The following is an 18,591-nucleotide window of genomic DNA, read 5'->3' on the forward strand; positions in this document are numbered from 1 at the left end:
CTATTTAAGACTCTGAAATGACTATCTGTGTACTAAATGCCTTGTCACTTGATTGGAGTAGTTTTGCAACTAGCATCTACTCAAAGAAAGATACCACACCTTTTGAATTATGGGCTCAATGTATCTTGGAAGAATTTAGGATCAAGGCAAAGGATGACATTGAATCAAATGAAAGGTCTCAAGCCTTTATTGCAAGCACCAAGAAGCTAAAGAAAGGAAAGTTTGGAAAGTCCAAGAAGAAAACAAATATGTATAAGATTCAATGCTTTGGATGCAATGAGTATGGACACTTTAAAAGGGATTGTCCAAACAATAAATTGGACAACAAAAGAAAGGAAAGAAGTGAAGCTCATATAGCCGAAGAAAAGGGAGAACCTGAGAAGAAGCTGAAAGGAGAAGATTCCAAGGATCTTTACCATTGAAGGAAGCTCCATCACTGTTAGGTTCCTTATGAAATTTATAGAAAGTAGAGTAGCATGTATAGTTGCATTCTCTAAGTAGAAGTCTTGATTTTTGTAAAAACATGGCATCATAGATAGAACCACATGATAGTAGAAAAATTAGAATCTACTTGTTTAATTTGCTTTCGGAAAGATCATCTAGTTTATAGAGAATGAGAAGATTGGAACCATATTGCATATTATTGTTCATCCAAGCATTTTCTAACATCATGTTAGAGGTAGTGATTTTGCAAAGAGGGATCATCAAGGTCTTATAAGAATCATCATTTTGGAAGATTCTTGGAAGCAACATTATGACTGGTATATATTCCATCTAGTATGGAAACAATACTCTTGAAGGATGAAGTAATGCAGATGGTCAAAATTGCAGTATGAAAGGCATAATGAAAGTCTTTCTTGGGAGAAGGAACCTATCTTTGATGGTATAAGAAGCAAGTTCATTTAAGAAAGGATGGCTAAAAGATTGTATGGAAGCAAAGGTATGCATATTGTAAGTAACTCTTCTCTAGGGTAAGGTTCATATCTACAAGGATCTTGCAAAAAGAGTTGGATATAGAAGTGTGCTCGGTAAGTCTTCTATATGGGTGCATGATGCTCGAAAGAAGAAATTTGACATGAATGGAGATCAAGACTCTCTCACAAAGATTGCATGGCATAAATACAATAATATTGATCAACATCAAGTATAGTTTCCGAAAGAAAGAAAGGGAGTTAACAATGACAACTCCAAGGAAGATATTGTAGCTTGGTAATCAAGTTCGATCCATGGGCACCTTGATTGAAATGGATGCAATGGAAAAGGATTCTTGTACAATGTGTAGATGAATCATGCGAAGGATGTTGATCTCGAATTGAAGGATTCAAATAAGTAAATACTTTGATGAAAAGGGCCATCATGATAAGGTAAATATGATATTTAATATTTTGTATTGGTTATCTGGTTAACATATTTTTTTGCTTCCTAGAAAGATGTGGCAAGAATACATGATGACAGTTGAGGCAAGTTCAACTATTGGTATTGTACTTGATTCAAAGAACATATGGATTGAGTAACTATTTCCAGTAATCCTTAAAGGACTGTGAACTCAAGATGTTCATATCATCATCTTGAAATTAAAAGGTAACAATGTAAGAAGATAACCCGATGTTCATGTTTCTACATCAACAAAGATCACTTTCATGTTTAGAGGGAGCTATGACTAGCTTGAGGTTTGATAAGGCTCAATATAATGCCTTCATTGATGATGACTAGAGGAAAGTGATATGCAAATTTGATGGCTTGAACCCTGTCACAAGATTGAAGGAAGAGGATGATTTCATAATATCCAGGCATGAAGAAGCTCAATATGATTAGATACAAAAGGAAAGAGAGAACCATGTAACTATCTCCATAAAGAATTGGTAGCTGATACACTTATGAAGACAAGCTAAAGAGCTTGTGGTTATGACTTCCCAATTGAAATGAAGCGTAGGAATCTTCTCTATGCTTAAGATGGAGTAAAAGAAGTCTCCTTGAACAATTAAATAGGAGCAAGGATCTGTTCCTAATCAAGAGGGAATGGGGATCTACTCTCTGGTTGAGAGGGAGTGATGATGAACATCACATTTGTATTCTCTCCTTCATGTGTCATGCACTTGACCAAGACTAACAACCGTAAGTCTAAGTGAAGGCCATGAAGGGAGAATGGAGAATGGAGGATTGGATAAGCATCTGTGATTTCCTTGAGGATAGAAAAATCCAAGATAGGAAATGGACTGACACTCTTTGAGGATTGGACAGGTATCCAAGACAAGAGTGGTCAAAGAGGACCGATATTATTTGAGGATTTGGAATCCAAGATAAGAATAGTCCTAAAAGGACATACCTAGTGAACATCTGGATGATGTATGTGCCTTGAAGAGGTAGTGTGGTATCTCATGTAATGCCTCCCAACATTATGCTCTTGTCTAAGAAAGAGCTTGTCAAGTTAAGGCCTTACTATGTTGAAAATGCTGGTTGTAACAATGATGCTTAAAGATGGCTTACCAATTCAACTCTTCTTATGAGAACTCTTCAGTTTGAGAATAACCTTGTACTAAGTGTACAATTATGAATACCTCCCTAGTTAGGAGGGAGTGTTGGAAAATGTAACTAGTTTTGTTCTTCATATTTGTCAATTTACTCAAATCATTATGTATATCTTATGTTAGAAGAAACAAAAGAAAGAAAAATGTTATTTTTGAGCATGGGTTTCATGCTCCATTTTGATGGTCATCTAGGTAAAGCATGTTCTTCATGCTTCTAGGGTTTGTCTTGTCAAATGAATATTTTTCTTCAGCCAAGAGAGTTGTGTTAATTGTATATGACCCTATTAGGCAAGTTGCAACATGTAAAAGATATTGATTTTGGGTCTAGAAAGTTCTATGAGCCTCCAAGCACAAGTCGGCCCTGACAGTGAGAAGTCGGCCTAAAAGAGGGTATTCAAACCCCACAAATGTGTATAAATAGAAGCAACATCGACCTCATTTAGCACCAAATCAATCTCTCCCAAGAAGAAGTTCGATCTGAAGCTGGGAACAAGGAGAAAGCAAGAGCGAAAGTCTTTGAAGCAAGGAGAAATCAAGAAGAAGTAAGAAAATATGTTTTTGGGCCATTTTTCTCTCACACGTGTGAAAAATATAGGGTTTTTGCAGCTACTACAGAGCAGAAGTTGTAGGTCGAAGTTGGCCGAAGTTGAAGCTGGTTGGAGCAAAATTGATCCTTGTTGATTTGGTTGATCTCTGATCTAATTGGAAGGGCTTCTTGGAGGGCTGACTTGGTGCTTGGAGGACTTGGTCTAGGGTTTTGGGTCTGGGTTTTCTCATTTGAAATAGATTCTATAAGAAGAGAAGAGATTTTCTGGGTTTTCCCCTTGGAGGGGTTTTTCCCTGGCTTGGACCCTAGTTTCTATGTCCACTGTCTTTACTATTTCTGCTCTTGATAATTGTTTGATGAAAATATTTAATAAAGAAACATAAGAAGATAAATAAAATTCACAAACAATTATTGAGGTTAATGAGAATTTGAATTAATAGCTGCCCTACTGCATTCTCCAACAACACTAATTCACCACTTTTGCATTGTTCGAGTTTTTGCTTGGTGGTTGAGTTGTCGAAGATAAAGATTCTTGTGGGATTGAGAGAATTAGTTCATTTGCTTGGACAAAATGAGGCCATGAGCAAGTTCCTCTGTTCGGGCGATTCCATTGATCCATCATATGATTTTCCATAGGTATACTTGGCTAAGAACAAGATCAATGAACCTCCTCCCTTTTATATTTCTTTATCGGTAAATGGATTTTTACTTTCAAATTGTATGTTTGATTCAAGAACCTCAACCATTGTTATGACAATGGAGGTGATGAATGAGTTAGGGCTAATAGTTTCTAGACCATATAGAAATGCACAGGTAATAGGTTCACATGAAGAGTGGGTATACAGAGTAATTAAGGATCTTCAAGTCAGATTGCAAGGGTACCTAGAATTTTTTTTGACCATGAACATTGTAGTCATTGACTGCCTTGCCAATTGGGGCATGATTTTATCTCGAGAATGGGTGGCTGACGCAAGGGTTAGTACCCAGATGGATTGGTCATATGCATATATTCTTGTGGATTCATGATACATGGGATTGTTTGGCGAGAAGAAGGCACTCCTCAATGTAGAGGACCCTCAGAAGTTAAATAATGAACCTTTGTATTTAGAGATATTGGAACTTGATTTGGGGACTTATGTGTGCATGATGAGTCATTGCTGTCAATTTGTTACCAAGAGTGGTCTAGACGATTTATGGACTCTGCACTTGGATGGTACACAATCTCGTTTTGGACTTGGTGTGTGGGTTGTTTTCACATCCCCTCAAGTAATTATTTATTTAATTTTTTCGTTTTGTTTAGAGTTTGATTGCACTAACAATATGGTTGAGTATGAGGTTTTGTTGTTAGGTCTTAACTAGGGACAAAAAATGGGTATTAGGCTACTGAAAGTTCGTGGGAACTTTGAGTTGGTGGTTAATCAAGCAAGGTATTTGTGTGAAGTGAAGAATCCATAGCTGAAGAAGTATCAAGATGTAGTTTAGGATGGGATCGAATGTTTTCAAGCCTTTTCCATCATTGCTATGCCGAGGGACCATAATTACCTTGCAAATTCCATGGCGTCATTAGTTGATTGCTATTAGCCATGTTGGGCTATCCCTCAAACTTAGTATTTGGTCCAAGTGATATTTATACCTTCTATTCCTAATAACATAGGTTGTTGGTAGGCATTCGAAGATGAGAGACTTTCAATTTTTTGAATTGTGTGAATTAATTGTCTTCTCATGTGATAGATGAAGTATAGGAAGGTGAGTCTCCCCCACTAGTTCAATTTCTGATTAGTGAGATACCAAGAGGCTTGGTTACGTTAGAAAAATCATTTGATGAATTTGACACTTCTAAAGGAGTTGACAAATTTAAATTCGATGAACAAGGAGTTGAACATGAGTTCCAAGGTGTACTGTAGGATAATAAAAATTGGCCAAGGTTGCACCGAAGTGGAGAGGAGATTGGAAGCTTTGGTATGTGAGTGCAAAGATGTGTTTGCATGGTCTTATGATGATTTGAAAGAACATGGTCCAAAGGTAATAGAACATACGATCTCTTTGAGGAAAGAGATCGAGCCTTTCAGATAATGACAATGCGCTATGAATCACATGGTAGCTCTCGTTATACAAAGAGAGTTGTAAAAGGCTGAAGCTACTTGAGGCTTGCATCATTACACTGATTAGGTATCTAAATTGGGTGGCGAACATTGTTCCAATCAGAAAAAGGAATGGTAAGATTCACATCTGCATTGATTTCATAAGCATCAATCTCACCTCTTTTAAAGATAATTGCTCTCTTCCTAATATGGAACACATGCTATGATCGATAACTAGAATGGGAATGATGTCTATGTTAGACGGATTCTTGGGGTATCACCAACTATTGATATTCGAAGATATATAATTGCTACAGTTACATATTTGGACAAAGTGCTCATTAATAAGAAGCATTTTGACAATGTTTAACATATATTTTTTCATAAATTATTCATGAACTTCCTTGGATATACCAGTGGCCAGCTCCGAACTTAAGACAACTACAATGAGCCTATGTTTGAGTACGCAACTTTTAATGCTTCAATAGAAATAAAAATATACAATTCAAATTCTTTAACTACTACGACATGTGAAATAAACTAGCAAAGCGCACACATTGTAACACAAATACTACCCATGAAACCCATATGAGATAACCAAGAAGGAATGAAGGGCTGCTTATTCCATCTTCTTATATTTTGGAGATTACAGTATAGATGACAAAGCCATCCAAGCTTACTACAAAGCTAGGAGATGCTATGGTCATCTACAATCCTCTATAATATGCCTTTGTCTGTCTGCTATGTTCGTATCTCCTCTACGCTCTTGCTCATATAACAGAATAGTTGATAGCTAGTGAATAAGTGAATCATTTTCCTTCCTTTTGCCAGGTATTTGATGACTAGAATTAGGGTTAGGATTAGGTTTTTGAGGCCCTCTTGGAACCTTCATAATGCTTCTAGATGTCTATAGGGATTCCCACATGTTACTAACTAGCCATATTCAAATTATTGTGAGTGGACATGTTTGCTGCTTGGACATTTGAGGAATATTTGGACTGTTACCTTGTTGGAGTTATAGATTTCATATACAAATGATCTTTTAGGGGCATGATAGCTTGGTGGAAAAACGTCAGTGAGAAAACAATTTCTGTCTAGGCTGAGGAAAGCCTATGGCATTTATCAACAGCCACAAGGACAAAAAAGTTGTAATGGCCCTAAAACCATGCTGATAGTTGATGACTCAAAATTTGACAAACACAATACCGTCTCTAATATGTCTCAAATTCCAACTCACTAGGCTAGAGCATGAATAGGTTCATATGGCATTGATGTGGATCAGTAAAGTTTAAATGAAGTGCCATTTCTTGACTATCCATGTTGAATTTTACATGATTTCCTTTAACTGGTAATTACTTCTGATGTTTATTTAGCTAATTCATTACATATTTCAACATTAAGCAATTACACATAGAAAATCTTCAACAATCGACAATAAAAACAATAGGAACATGAAGAGACAGCCAAACAAAAGGATTATTTTGGGAAAGCCCCAAACCAGGGGAAAAACCCAACAACATTTCTTAGGGAAATTTGTCCATTCAACAAGGAAAACATCCAGCCCTTTTCAGTAAAAGACAAATCAATTTACCCAGAAGTCAAACCTGGTCAAACAGAGACAAAATTTGTGGATGTTTTGTTAAAATTGGCAACTAGGGCCAAATTCCACTTTGGACAGCTCCTTTGAGGAAGATATTTGCATCATTGAATTCCTCTTTTCGAGAGGACCAAAATTGATCCAATGATCATCAAATTTGGTTAAGGAGAAATGTGTTTTTAATTTTATGCACTCTCATAAGTAAAATGGTCAAGGTCAGCTTCACCACCTTCAAGTCCAAGCGACATGTCTTTTGACCCTCTCCAATTCCTATATATGGAGGTGCTTCCAACCTCATTTGATACAACAACAAGGAACATAATTCCTCTAAAATAAGGTGTGGATCTGAGGCTAGGGCATTCAAGGGAAAAGAGCCGAGTTGATGAGAAGTATATCTCTGTCTGCGTACAGATTTTTGTGGAAAAGAGGGCTGCAGTTGTTTGAGGTTTGCCATAGCCAGCAAGGAGGCTCAGAGGACTGTTTGGAGGCAGTTTAAAGCTTCGGGGGCTCTTCTTTTCAGGCCGCAGTTCAAGTGATAATGCTTTCTGTGTTTTGTACATATCTCAGTTTGGGTCGCAGATAGGGTTTCCACTACAGCACGTTTGAAGGCACTTGTGGAAGGGCTGAATGGGCTTGTTTGTATCCTCCATGTCAGCCACAGTCAAGGAGGGTAGGCCACAGTGAATACAAAGGGTGTAACCTTTGTCTGTGAGCAGTCTATTGCTACTACAGGACTGAAGACTTGAGCTCCATATTGCAGACATTAGACAACAACTCATTGACCTTGTTTGAATATCCATTCTTGGACTGTCTTGAGCTTATTCCATTCAGGAAAGAAGACCGCATCATATGATCAAGGACCGAGTTCCTTTAGGATATCATTCCGTCGTTGCTTAAGCTACTCCTGATCTCTGGTTAGTATTTGTCTGCTGCTACTTGAGGACAGAATTGCATACTTGATTGGGCTGCCTCCTTGCCATTTGGATAGTGGTTCAAATCATCATTCATGGCAAGTCAGTTTTGACTTTAATTGTACCCTCTCTCTCTCTGCTGATCATTTGATTTTGATAATAAGAAGAATTGTTCAAGGGTTTTCCCCATCTTGGAGTTTTTCCCTGGCTTGAGCCAATCCTTGTGTTCTCTTGTCTTGGCTTGTCTTTCGCATTTACATTGGATGTTCTTTCAGTCATTGGTAAATATGATTTGTAATGGAATAATATAATTAATAATGGGCTAATGAAGTGATTGACTTAAGCAAGGAATATGTTAATCCAAATTTAACATGTTTCCAATAAATCAAACACTTCAGGGATGAGATCTATGTTGTTGCTTTTTGTTTGAAAGTCATAACCATCCTTCACTCTACTGTGTATCAAGGATTCAAATCTGTAAGTTGGTACTGTGCTAGTGCCTGTGGATTTTCCCACCCCCCTCAACCACGCTCTTTGCTGGTTTTCTGGATGGAGGATGCTATTGATCACTAGAGGCAATAGCAGATGGTATCCTGTAGGATGTGGTGGGATTGGATCTTGTGACCTCCCTGAGCATTATGCCTTAGTAGAAAAAGTTTGACCAAATGAGCTATCCCTTGGGGTTAACTAAATTGCACTTATGTGAAGGTCAAAATGCCTTTTCTGGACAGTAAAAATTGCATATTTGATCATTTGTTGGCTTGTTTGTGTTTGAAAGTTTGAAACTACTGTCATATGATGCCATTTGTGGATCTCGCTTCTTGTGTCTCTTTCTTTCCTCATCCAAATTTCGGTTAGCTGGCAAATTATGCTAAGCAGACTACACACTAACGCACTTACACATTCATTTAATCTCTTCTTCTTGGGTTTCTTGTAGTAGTTTAATTATGAATATGCATTCTAGGTTTTGTATGATTGTCTAGAATCTAAATGTGCAGGCAGGTCTGCATCTTGTATCAATTTCTCTATGTATCACTTACTTATCTGAAGTCTCTGTGTGCATGATGTACATCTTTATACACCATACCTAAGGAAGATTCTTCCTGTATTGTTATTTTTAGAATTACTAGAATTGCAAATATTCTTCATCTTTGAGAAGTTTGAGAATATGTTGTAGGAAATATTGGATATAGACTTTATTGATTTGAGATTCTAGGGAGTAATGCTGAGATTAAAAACAAAATTTGCAGAATGAATGTCTGCCTTAGCCCATTGACAAGATTTTGGGTAGTAGCTGTTATGCGGCTAAGAAAATGCAAATGAAAATTATGTTGAAGTTTGAGAATGTATAATTTGTGTTATGCAAAAATAAGTTATTGGATTGGCTCACTAGATGGCAATTCTGGTATAAGGTAGCAATATATGCAAAAATTGGAATGCCATTGCAAGGAGTCTTTAACGAGAAGATGAGTTAGTCTTGGTTATCTGGCCACAAAAGAATAGTGCAATCAAAATTGTGAAATGCTATCAGGACAAAAAGAATGCATGATGTGTCTCAAAAGATGGCACTTAGTTGATAGCTAAAGACCAGGACATATGGTCTCATTGTTATATTGTTGTCCTTCATTCTTACCCTCGGATCTGTTAACTCCATTTAAGAAGCTTTTTATACTGGCTCAAATCTCTTCAAAGGATATACATTAAACTTTTCCCCTTTTTCTGTTTATGATTTAAGTATGTTAAACTTGTTCTTGAGCACTATTTAAAATGTCTTGGTGTTTGCTTTTCTGCAGACTGGGATTTTTTCTCATTCAGATTCAAGTTTTGGGCATCATTCTACAGCGCATGTATGGGATATTTCAAGTATTAAGTTTACTCTGTTTCAAAATTTTCTTTTATTTATCCCATTTATTTTTGCTTTTTAAAATTATAACTATAGACGAGAAATGCTATCAGACAGCGTTCCCTAGAAAATTTCATTTCTACCTCTGGTCAAGGGCTGTGGCAGATTTGGTTAAGTGCCACAGACTTACTTAACTGGAACTAGGATGAGAGTATCTTCTATTTTAGATTCTTTGCAGCTTAGTTTATTAAGATAATTTGATTCTTTTAAAAGTCAGTATTTGGTTTTGCAGATAAACCCCATGAGGGAGTTTGTAGCAGTAGATGTTTTGCAACCTGGCAGAGGAAACCTAAATGGGAGGTAAATATGCTGATTATGGCTTTCTTTATGATTCTTAACTTAGGTTTAGTTTATCCTCTCTTTTTTTGTTTCTTTTTCCGGGAAGAAAACATATTTTAGTGGACCATATTTATGATGGCTTGGAATATTTGTAAGGCCCAAAATGTTGACCCTTGATTAAAAAATCTGTTAAAAATTGAGAAACCAAACATGCCTTTCTATTAGTTTTATGGCCTCAATTTCATTTTTCTACAAATACAGGCATTTCTGTTATCTTCAAAACTTCTGCAGCTTCTGCTAATGCGGTCGATGTTGCTAGCTTGTGTTGAAGTCAAGTTCTTGCATTATTTTTTGTTTTGTTTTGGAGGCATTTTTTTCTCTTCCATGGGCTTGATTCCTCACTTGCACGAATCTGTCCTCCTTTTTAAATAGTTGATTTGAATCAGCACCACAATGTCCTTTGAACTGGCCATTTAACTTCATTTGCTTGAGCCTTAAGCTTGTTTCCTTGAGATCTTTAGATCTGTAGTTAAGAAGGCTTCAAACTTCATTTTGGCAGGCTGAAGAATGATCTCAATCTTATGAGGCTTTGTGGATCCCAAGTTAGTTATTGCCCACGTAGGACCATGCTTAATATGATGATGTGTAGTACCCTGATGTCAACATGGGTCGCTTTTAGTGCCACATGTTGGCCTCATGGTGTATTGGTCCATTGGATATAGAAATACTTTGCCAAAACCCAGGGGATGTTGCTTTGCAAGCTTTCATACTTAGTTGCTTTCTTGGTTCATGGGGAATTTGGCTTTGGATTTTCAGGCTCCTGATCAAGATCGATTCCTTGCTGTCTCCTTTTACATGCCCTTCTTACTTAGAGATTCATTTTCTTGGAGGATATTAAGTGTCCCTCTCTTGCTATTAGTGCTTGTGTGGCTTATCTAACAAAATCAAATTTGGTTCCTTGCAGGTTTTTAATCTTGTAGGATTACATTATAGTTACCTTAATTTCTGTGGGCTAAAATCTCAATTTATATATTTTTAATTTTTTAGTGAAATTCTTGTCATGCAAGTTTTGCCTCTTTTTGGTGATTCTGCATGATTGCTTCTCCAAAACTTGTAGGGAGTGATTTTTGCTAAAGGCCAAGTGTTTTTTGTTGATTGCCAACACAGGTTAGCTTCTGCTCTGTTGCATATTTGGATTATTTTACTTCTTTATGGCTTTTTCTACCTGAAGACTTTTGTGGCATTTCTTTCTTTATATTTTAACATTGGTTTCCTCTTTTTCCCAAGGTAAAAATCTTTCTAATGAATACTTCAAATCTGAAATCAAAATTCGAAGGCTCAAAAAGCAAAAGCTGTAACTCTGCACTGTCCTGTAATAGTCCGAGCCCTATATATAAGTCTTTCTTATAGGATTCCATTGTGGCTGTTATCATGGCTCAGACTTAAAATCAAAACAGAAACAACAATAAACAAAGGATATCGATATAGACTCCTCTCAGCTCCAGCTTCAGTAAAGAGATCTTTAATATAAAGATAATTGAGTCCCTCTTCGGAATTATTCCTCCGAAAAATAGCTTCTTTAGAAAGCTGATCTGCGTTTGTACTGTACTCCCTGTAGACACAAGTGAAGGAAATATCATCAAAACGGCTTTTTATTTCCAGAACTTGATTCATGATGGGATTTAACAGCATGTTATCTATTCTGCATTTATCTTTTGCACATTCTATCACAGTCTTTGAGTCTCCGTATACCTGCAATTGTTTTATATCTGTACAGTTTGGTTTTCATAAGAAGCCACAAAGCATATAACTTGGCTTGATTATTTGTTGCTTGCCCAGCAGCAAATTTCAAGGAAAAATAATGTTCAGATTCAAGAAAAAGAAACATTTCTGTCTCAGATACAACCTGGGGTTTCTTGGCAAGTCCCATCAAAAAATCCCTAGGCTTTCTCATAGTCAATAATTGTTTTTTGAGAACTCTTTGAAAATTCTTTTTTGGTGGTTATTATTACTGCAAAATATTGCAGCACTAGGCACTCTAGGTCTAGGGCAACAATGAGATCAGCCACCAGTGTCACCTTAGTGGCTGTTCTCCTGCTGTTTTGTGGTTGGATATTATCCCCACAAGAGAGGCTTCCTTGACAGGCCTCAAAGATTAAGTAACTCAGGGAATCCCATGCTAAATACTCTCCTAGGAACCTATTCATTAGACACACCAAAAACATATTCAGTAAGGTAGGGCTCTGAGTGGGAATAAGGTAGTGAGTTCAAAGAACTTATGGATAAGTCTAGAGGGCTGAGATAATTCCTGGAGATCCTCATATAGATTCCAAACACATGCTCTACCTTTTAATTAAACAATTGCTGTTATAAATTAGGGTTTGATAAACAGCATGCAAAATTTATGACAGCAGCAATGCAATAGCCTATAATTGATGATAGTCAATAAAATATCTAGGCTATAAAATAGGTAAACAAGAGAAAGGCTAAAGCAAAATTTTCAAGGGTTGAAATACAGAAAACAGCTAGAAAACCTTAGAATTATGGCTGAAAATGCATAAAAATGATATTTTTCCTTTCAATTTAATAGATGTAAATCCTAATCGTAGGTATATGGCATTTAAGTTGTTATATGCTATTTAATGCCGATTTTTCAAAACCCCAACTCTCTTTTACCATAAAGAACATAAGAAAAGATAAAATTTAAAGAAAATTGACACACAATGACTATTGGCTTCAATCAATTGGGTATATGGAGTCAAAAGGGCAAGGTCAAAGATGGAAGGCCTTGAATGGAGAGAGAGAGAGAGGAAAGCCTCTCAATCTAACCCTAGTGACTTTCACAAAGAGGAGATTTAAGGTCAAGGAATGCTATTTTAAGTTTCCTTGATGAATAATTGGTGACAATTCTTGCATGTGGAGATTTTAGAGCCAATAAATATACATTATATCAGGAAGAAAAATACTCATAATAAATTAGCACCATTCACCAAAGCATTAGTTCGTCAATTCGAAGAAAGTTCATCCATGCAATTTTGTCTTCCCCAAGACAATTTGCTAGCCTAGTGATCCATTGCGTCCATGTAATGTCCCTTCTCGAATGATCACTTTTGGAGAACTACTCAATAGCCTATTTGATTCTCTTTTTGGGCTTCTAGTGATTCCGATGGTTCTCTATGCTTGTAAACTATGGGCCAGCAGTACATCCGACACGTAGTGGAAACAAATTGAGAAAATTCGTAAGTGTTTGATTACAAACAAATTCAAGATTAAAAGTGCAGTTCCTTATGCTATCTTGTTAAGTGAAACAAGGGCTGCTCCTATTGAAGCAATCGCTATGGTGCGAGCCATAATGTTAATTTTAGGTATGTTCTATGCTTAGAGCAATTTATTTCAATTTTCACAGTTAGCTCAATATCTTTTCTAGATTAGCAATCTCATCAGCATTAAAGTAAACTGCAGATAAAACATAAACATAAATCGCAGAAGACAAGCCAAGACAAGAGGACACAAGATGTGGCGCTAGCCAGGAACAAACCCCAATGTGGGGAAACCCTTGATCAATTCTTCTTATATGTTCTTCAATAGTTCAGCAGAGAGAGAGAGAGAGAGAGAGATAGTACATTTACAACAGAAGTCAACACTTTGGCTTATCCAAATAAGAGCATAGATCATCTCTAAGAAGATGATACATGGGATCAGTTGAAGACATGTTGCTTCAACTGATTCTCCAAGGTGACTCCTTCACCTATCATTGTGCTGCATCTCGTCATCATGTTGCACCTCACCGTGCTGCACCCATCGTCACAATGTTGGACGTTATGACCATGCTGTACACATCATATTGCTGCACTTTATGCTGCGTTGCTGTACCTTGTGCCACTGCTGCACCACGTTGTCACCCATGTGCTTGCTGCACCATAGCTGCTTCGTGTACTTGCTGCACCAAGTACCATACAAACTCAAGATAAAAATTGTCAACAATATAGCTTTGAGGACAAAGCTTTTGAAGGGGCAATGTTACTAATATAAATTATATAAAATAAAATGAATATAAATAAATATAAATAATAAATAATAAATAATAAATAATAAATAATAAATAATAAATAATAAATAATAAATAATCAACTGATGATTATCTTAAATAGTCATTAGTTAAGTGAAAAGACATGCCTAATCATGAAATGACACCTACCTAGGTATATAAGCAGGGCCTCATTGTAAAATTCAACATCCTTGTACATTTCATATTATTAATGTAACGACCTATTTATAAAAGTAATATTAAATAAATTTTAGTAAATAAATTATATTAATCAATTAATAAAATAATAAAAATAAACTAATGATAAAGTATTTTAATATAAGTCTAACCTTTATATTAAAATCAGAAAAAGGAAAGTTAATCAAAAATCAATATACCCTTTTAAAAAAGAAATGTATATGACACGACATGGGAAGGGTGTCACGAGGAAATGAAGCGGTGGGTGCTGGAGGAAGGACGACCACCGCCAAGAAACAATTTATAAACCAGAAAGAAGAGTTTGGGAAGGGGGGAATTGGAAAGAAGAAGGAAGAACGAAGGGGATACTGAAGAAGTAAACTTGAGTTACCTATGGAAGGAGAGCTGGTTGTTCTGAGGTTTCTGGGCACGGGGGAACAGTCTGCTTCAACTGAGAAGCTTACTGGACTGAGTAGTGAGGTTTTGCTTAGTTTGGCTGGGTGGTTTCGGTCTTTTGGTAAACGGGAGCAAACTGGAGGAGTTCTAAAACATTTTCATCCGCAGCAGACCAAGTAAGTACTTATCATCGAATCAAGCAATTAGTCATATGAAGTTTTGCATAAATTTAGAACAGAAATTTTCTTAAAGTTTCATACTCTGTTTAGAATAGATAGCTCTATAAAAACTCCTTACAATATTTACAGTTCAGTAAATCTTTATAGTTTCAGAAATGGTTCTTTACATCAGCTCAGTCCTTACATTTGGTATCGGAGTGGGTTAGAACCCTGTGAGACCTTACATGCCCATTAAATCTCGTTTTCAAGCTTCTGTATTTTAACTAGCCCTAATTATTTTGTTTCTAATTTATGAAATTCAATTATGTAGTGACTTCATAATTTTCACTTGAAAAACTACACGGATTTCTTAACGCATATGGCTACATTTCCTTGTTTGTATTTTTCCCGTTACCGTTTTACAGTGGAATGTTTATCAAAGAGGAGGACCATATATAGAATTGTTGAAATTTCTCTGACATCTCAACTAGAATTAGCAGAACTGCCCTGTATATACCCGTTGGGCGTGTATTGTATGTTCCTCTTCTCCCGTAGCTTGGCGTTTAATAAATGATTGAATTTAATGAAAATTACTTATAACCTGGGAACTGGAAGAGTCACAAACGGGTGGCAATGGGTGAAATTATAGCAGCCAAAAACCCTTGCTGCAGTGAACCCATACAGAGCTGCCTTGGCAGCTGCATTTGTGCAGTAAATACCCCGACCATCATAGTATTTGTGCTCTGACCCGAGAGCCATAATTCATCTTCAGGATTTTGTGAGCGAACGGATTCTAAAGATCCTATGGTCGAGAGCTGCCATCAAAATCCGTTTAGAAACTTTTGCACCGAGAAAAGGGATAGGAATCTGGACCTACAGCTGCAATAGCATAAACCTGTGAAAATCGATACACATTTGTAAAGTAAATTAATACATATATAAATAACTGGAGCGAAAGGACTACGCTTAATATAATCTGGGTAGAAAGTTATTATGTGTCACTTGAGGCGTCGACAACAAGGTACAGTCGTGCCCACCAGCTAAATTTAAAACCATGCGATACGAACACATGTTCCCAGTCAACATATTGTTGGCACCAAATCGGTTAGTAAACCTGGGTAGTTTAGATGAAATCTAGACATCATAACTAATCGAATAATGGACATACGCTATTTAAATGGCGAGTTCACAGCGTCGACGCAATTTAGAACCCTTATATTAATTAAATTTGAAATATTAATGAGGGTATTTCGCAGATACAAAAAATGATGAGCTCAAAGGCCCAAACTCTAAGCCTGTATTCTATGCGATACATGTGTCATGCGATGACCATTGTAAAACAATAGAACTGTCGGGTAGGGGTTTCGACCCGCCGACCTCCCACCATATAAACGCCTTCACACCAAAGTTATGGATGGCCAACAATGAAGTCCGACCCACGAGGTGCCAAATCATAGGACGGGAGAGAAGAATAAATAAACTCAAGTCCTCTTCAAATGATAAGTTAATGTTCAAGATATCGAACACGACACCGAGGAGGAGCCCACAAAGGCCCATACATTACACAACGTGTCAAGCATGAAACCCCAAGGAATCTTACGTAAATGATGGGTACTGTAGAATAACGCTTTTCTACTCTTCAACTGTGCTCACGCGGCTAATCGAACACACTACATATTTTCTGAAGGCTACTGGAATAACTGACCTATCTTAACATACTACTCCGCATATAAAATAGGAATGTGGAATGGAGACGCAGGGTAGAGAGGAAATGGAATTAGGGTTTCATCGCTGTCAGTCGTATCAGATGGCATGCCTACTTTTCAGAAGCAGCTCTCCACCCGTCCATAATCACATTCACATTTCAGAAGCCACTCTCCACCCGTCAAACGCTCATGAATAATAATCAAATTCACGTTTCAGAAGCAACTCTCCACACGTCAAACACTCATGAATAAGTTAGGTAAGATTCTCAGCGTTTTCAAAACCTCCCCGTAGTCTTCCACATGAGTTTTAAAATTTTCTCGAAAAGAAATCTCTCATCTTCTTTCTTTTTTGGGCGGGGTCTTTAATGATTTCATTGTTATTTTCTTTCTCTTCTATAAAAATTTAATAATAATATTTCTATAAGAAGTTATATTTATTATAATTTAGTTATGAATTAATAATAAAAATAAATTTTTAGTGAAAGAATATAGAAAATTGTCAGCATTGATGTAACAAATTAAATTCGGCCTCTTGATGATTTCAGTTAACTCATAATTTTTCTGTATGGAATTTATTAATATTGGCATAATGTCTTGTATAATAAAATCTATATATATTTTATTTGCACGAGGTGATTTTGATTGTTTGATTATTTGGGGATTTTGATTTATGCCTAACTAAATAAAAACATAGTATAATCTGATATGCGAGTTAGTGGAGAATGTTTACTAAGAGAATGAATATTATGAATGAAACTTAGAAAAATTTGCGGTTTATAAAGACTCATGCATTAAAATAAGTACTATTATGCATTAGGATAGAAAAACCTTACATTAGGACAAGGAGGTCGCAAGACCACCCTCCTTGACCTTGGTACCAGTAAGATCTGCTTAGCAGATAAAAATAGCAAAAAAAACAATACTCGTTTATAAATGTGAAATTGCAAAAACTATATGTTAAATCCGAATGTATACCTCAAATTTTTTATAAAATTTTATTATGTATACAGGAAACATTACAATGGTAAGGACATATGAGCGATGATGACGTGATCGGGCAGCATCACTGTCATTAATGCCACCACCGTCGTCATCATCATCTCCATCGCCACCACCATCATCATCATCTCCATCAAGACCATCATCAACACCAACGGCTCTAGCACCGGAGTTGACCGTGATAATGAACTCATTGGAAGCCTTATTGGAAACATTAAAAGGGTCAACCATGGCTAAGACCAAAGAAGAACTTCAACCCTTAGCAACCAATTCAGCGGAACCAAAGAATTTTGAGTATAAAAGATCAAAGGAAGATATTTCTAGGGAGCTTCAAAAAATTAAACTCCCAGAATTTTCAGGAGGTCGAGCTGGAGAACGTGCTGAGGCATGGTTAGAAGGAATGAACAGATGCTTTAAATTAAGAGAATATTCTTCTTCTGCAAAAACAAAAATTGCTGTATTTCAATTAAAGGAAAGCGCCTTGATTTGGTGGGGAAATCTAGAAAAACAACTACACCTCACAACGGATAATATCCCTTGGGAATTGTTCGAGGAAAGATTCCGCGCAAAGTATTTACCTCCATATTTTCAACAACAACAAGCCAGAGCCTTTCATACATTAGTTCAAGGTAATAAAACAGTGGAAGAATACGAGATAAGGTTTATGGAGCTTGTAAAATACATTCATTACTTAGATTCTGATAAACATCAAGTTGAACGCTTCATATTTGGGTTAAATCCTCGCATTAGGGTCTTGGTGAGCATGTGGAAACCATCATCAGTAGCTGAGGCGGTAGAATGTGGCCGTTATGTAGAAGAACATCTAGGAATCAAAAAGGATGTAGGGCTAGTAGAACCTTTACAATCAGGATTTCCAGGAAAGACTCCCCGAAATTTCTTCAGTAGCTCAAGGCCACCTTATAGTAATAGATTTATCCCAAGAAATGTAGGAACAAGAGCTCCCATGGCAGTTAATACTATAGCCGTTGAATCATCAAACACCAGTCCATGGACACCTCCTGGAACTGCTAATAGAGGAAGAAATTCAAGAGGAAGCAACATGAGAGGACAAAGCTCTTTATCTAGAAATTCACGTCCTGATTCAAGAGGACCAACACAGGTTAATTGTTGGGGATGTGGAGGACCGGATTTTCAACGTGATTGTCCAGAAGCTTCATCAGGTATATTGCATAGGATTGGAAAGGAACCAATACCAAATACCCAAAGTGATAATAGAATTCATGCATTAGTCAATAACGAT

General features: G+C 36.7%; 1 protein-coding gene across 2 annotated transcripts in view; it reads left to right on the top strand.

Annotated features, from left to right (window-relative positions):
• The window catches only part of LOC149153498 (uncharacterized), a 425,412-nt gene that overhangs the window by 7,819 nt on the left and 399,002 nt on the right, over positions 1-18,591 (top strand). The window contains exons 3-4 of one of the 2 annotated variants that reach the window (XM_089441366.1): positions 9,458-9,511; positions 9,800-9,867. In XM_089441366.1, the coding sequence (XP_089297492.1) occupies positions 9,458-9,511; positions 9,800-9,867 (122 nt within the window). Of the gene's footprint in view, positions 1-9,457; positions 9,528-9,799; positions 9,868-18,591 lie in introns of both variants that reach the window. The other variant, XM_089441367.1, reaches the window with a different exon arrangement.

The sequence above is a fragment of the Pinus tabuliformis genome, chromosome 9 (genome assembly GCF_031772625.1).
Source record: "Pinus tabuliformis cultivar Carrire ecotype Pingquan chromosome 9, CPIR1, whole genome shotgun sequence".
Taxonomy (NCBI): domain Eukaryota; kingdom Viridiplantae; phylum Streptophyta; class Pinopsida; order Pinales; family Pinaceae; genus Pinus; species Pinus tabuliformis.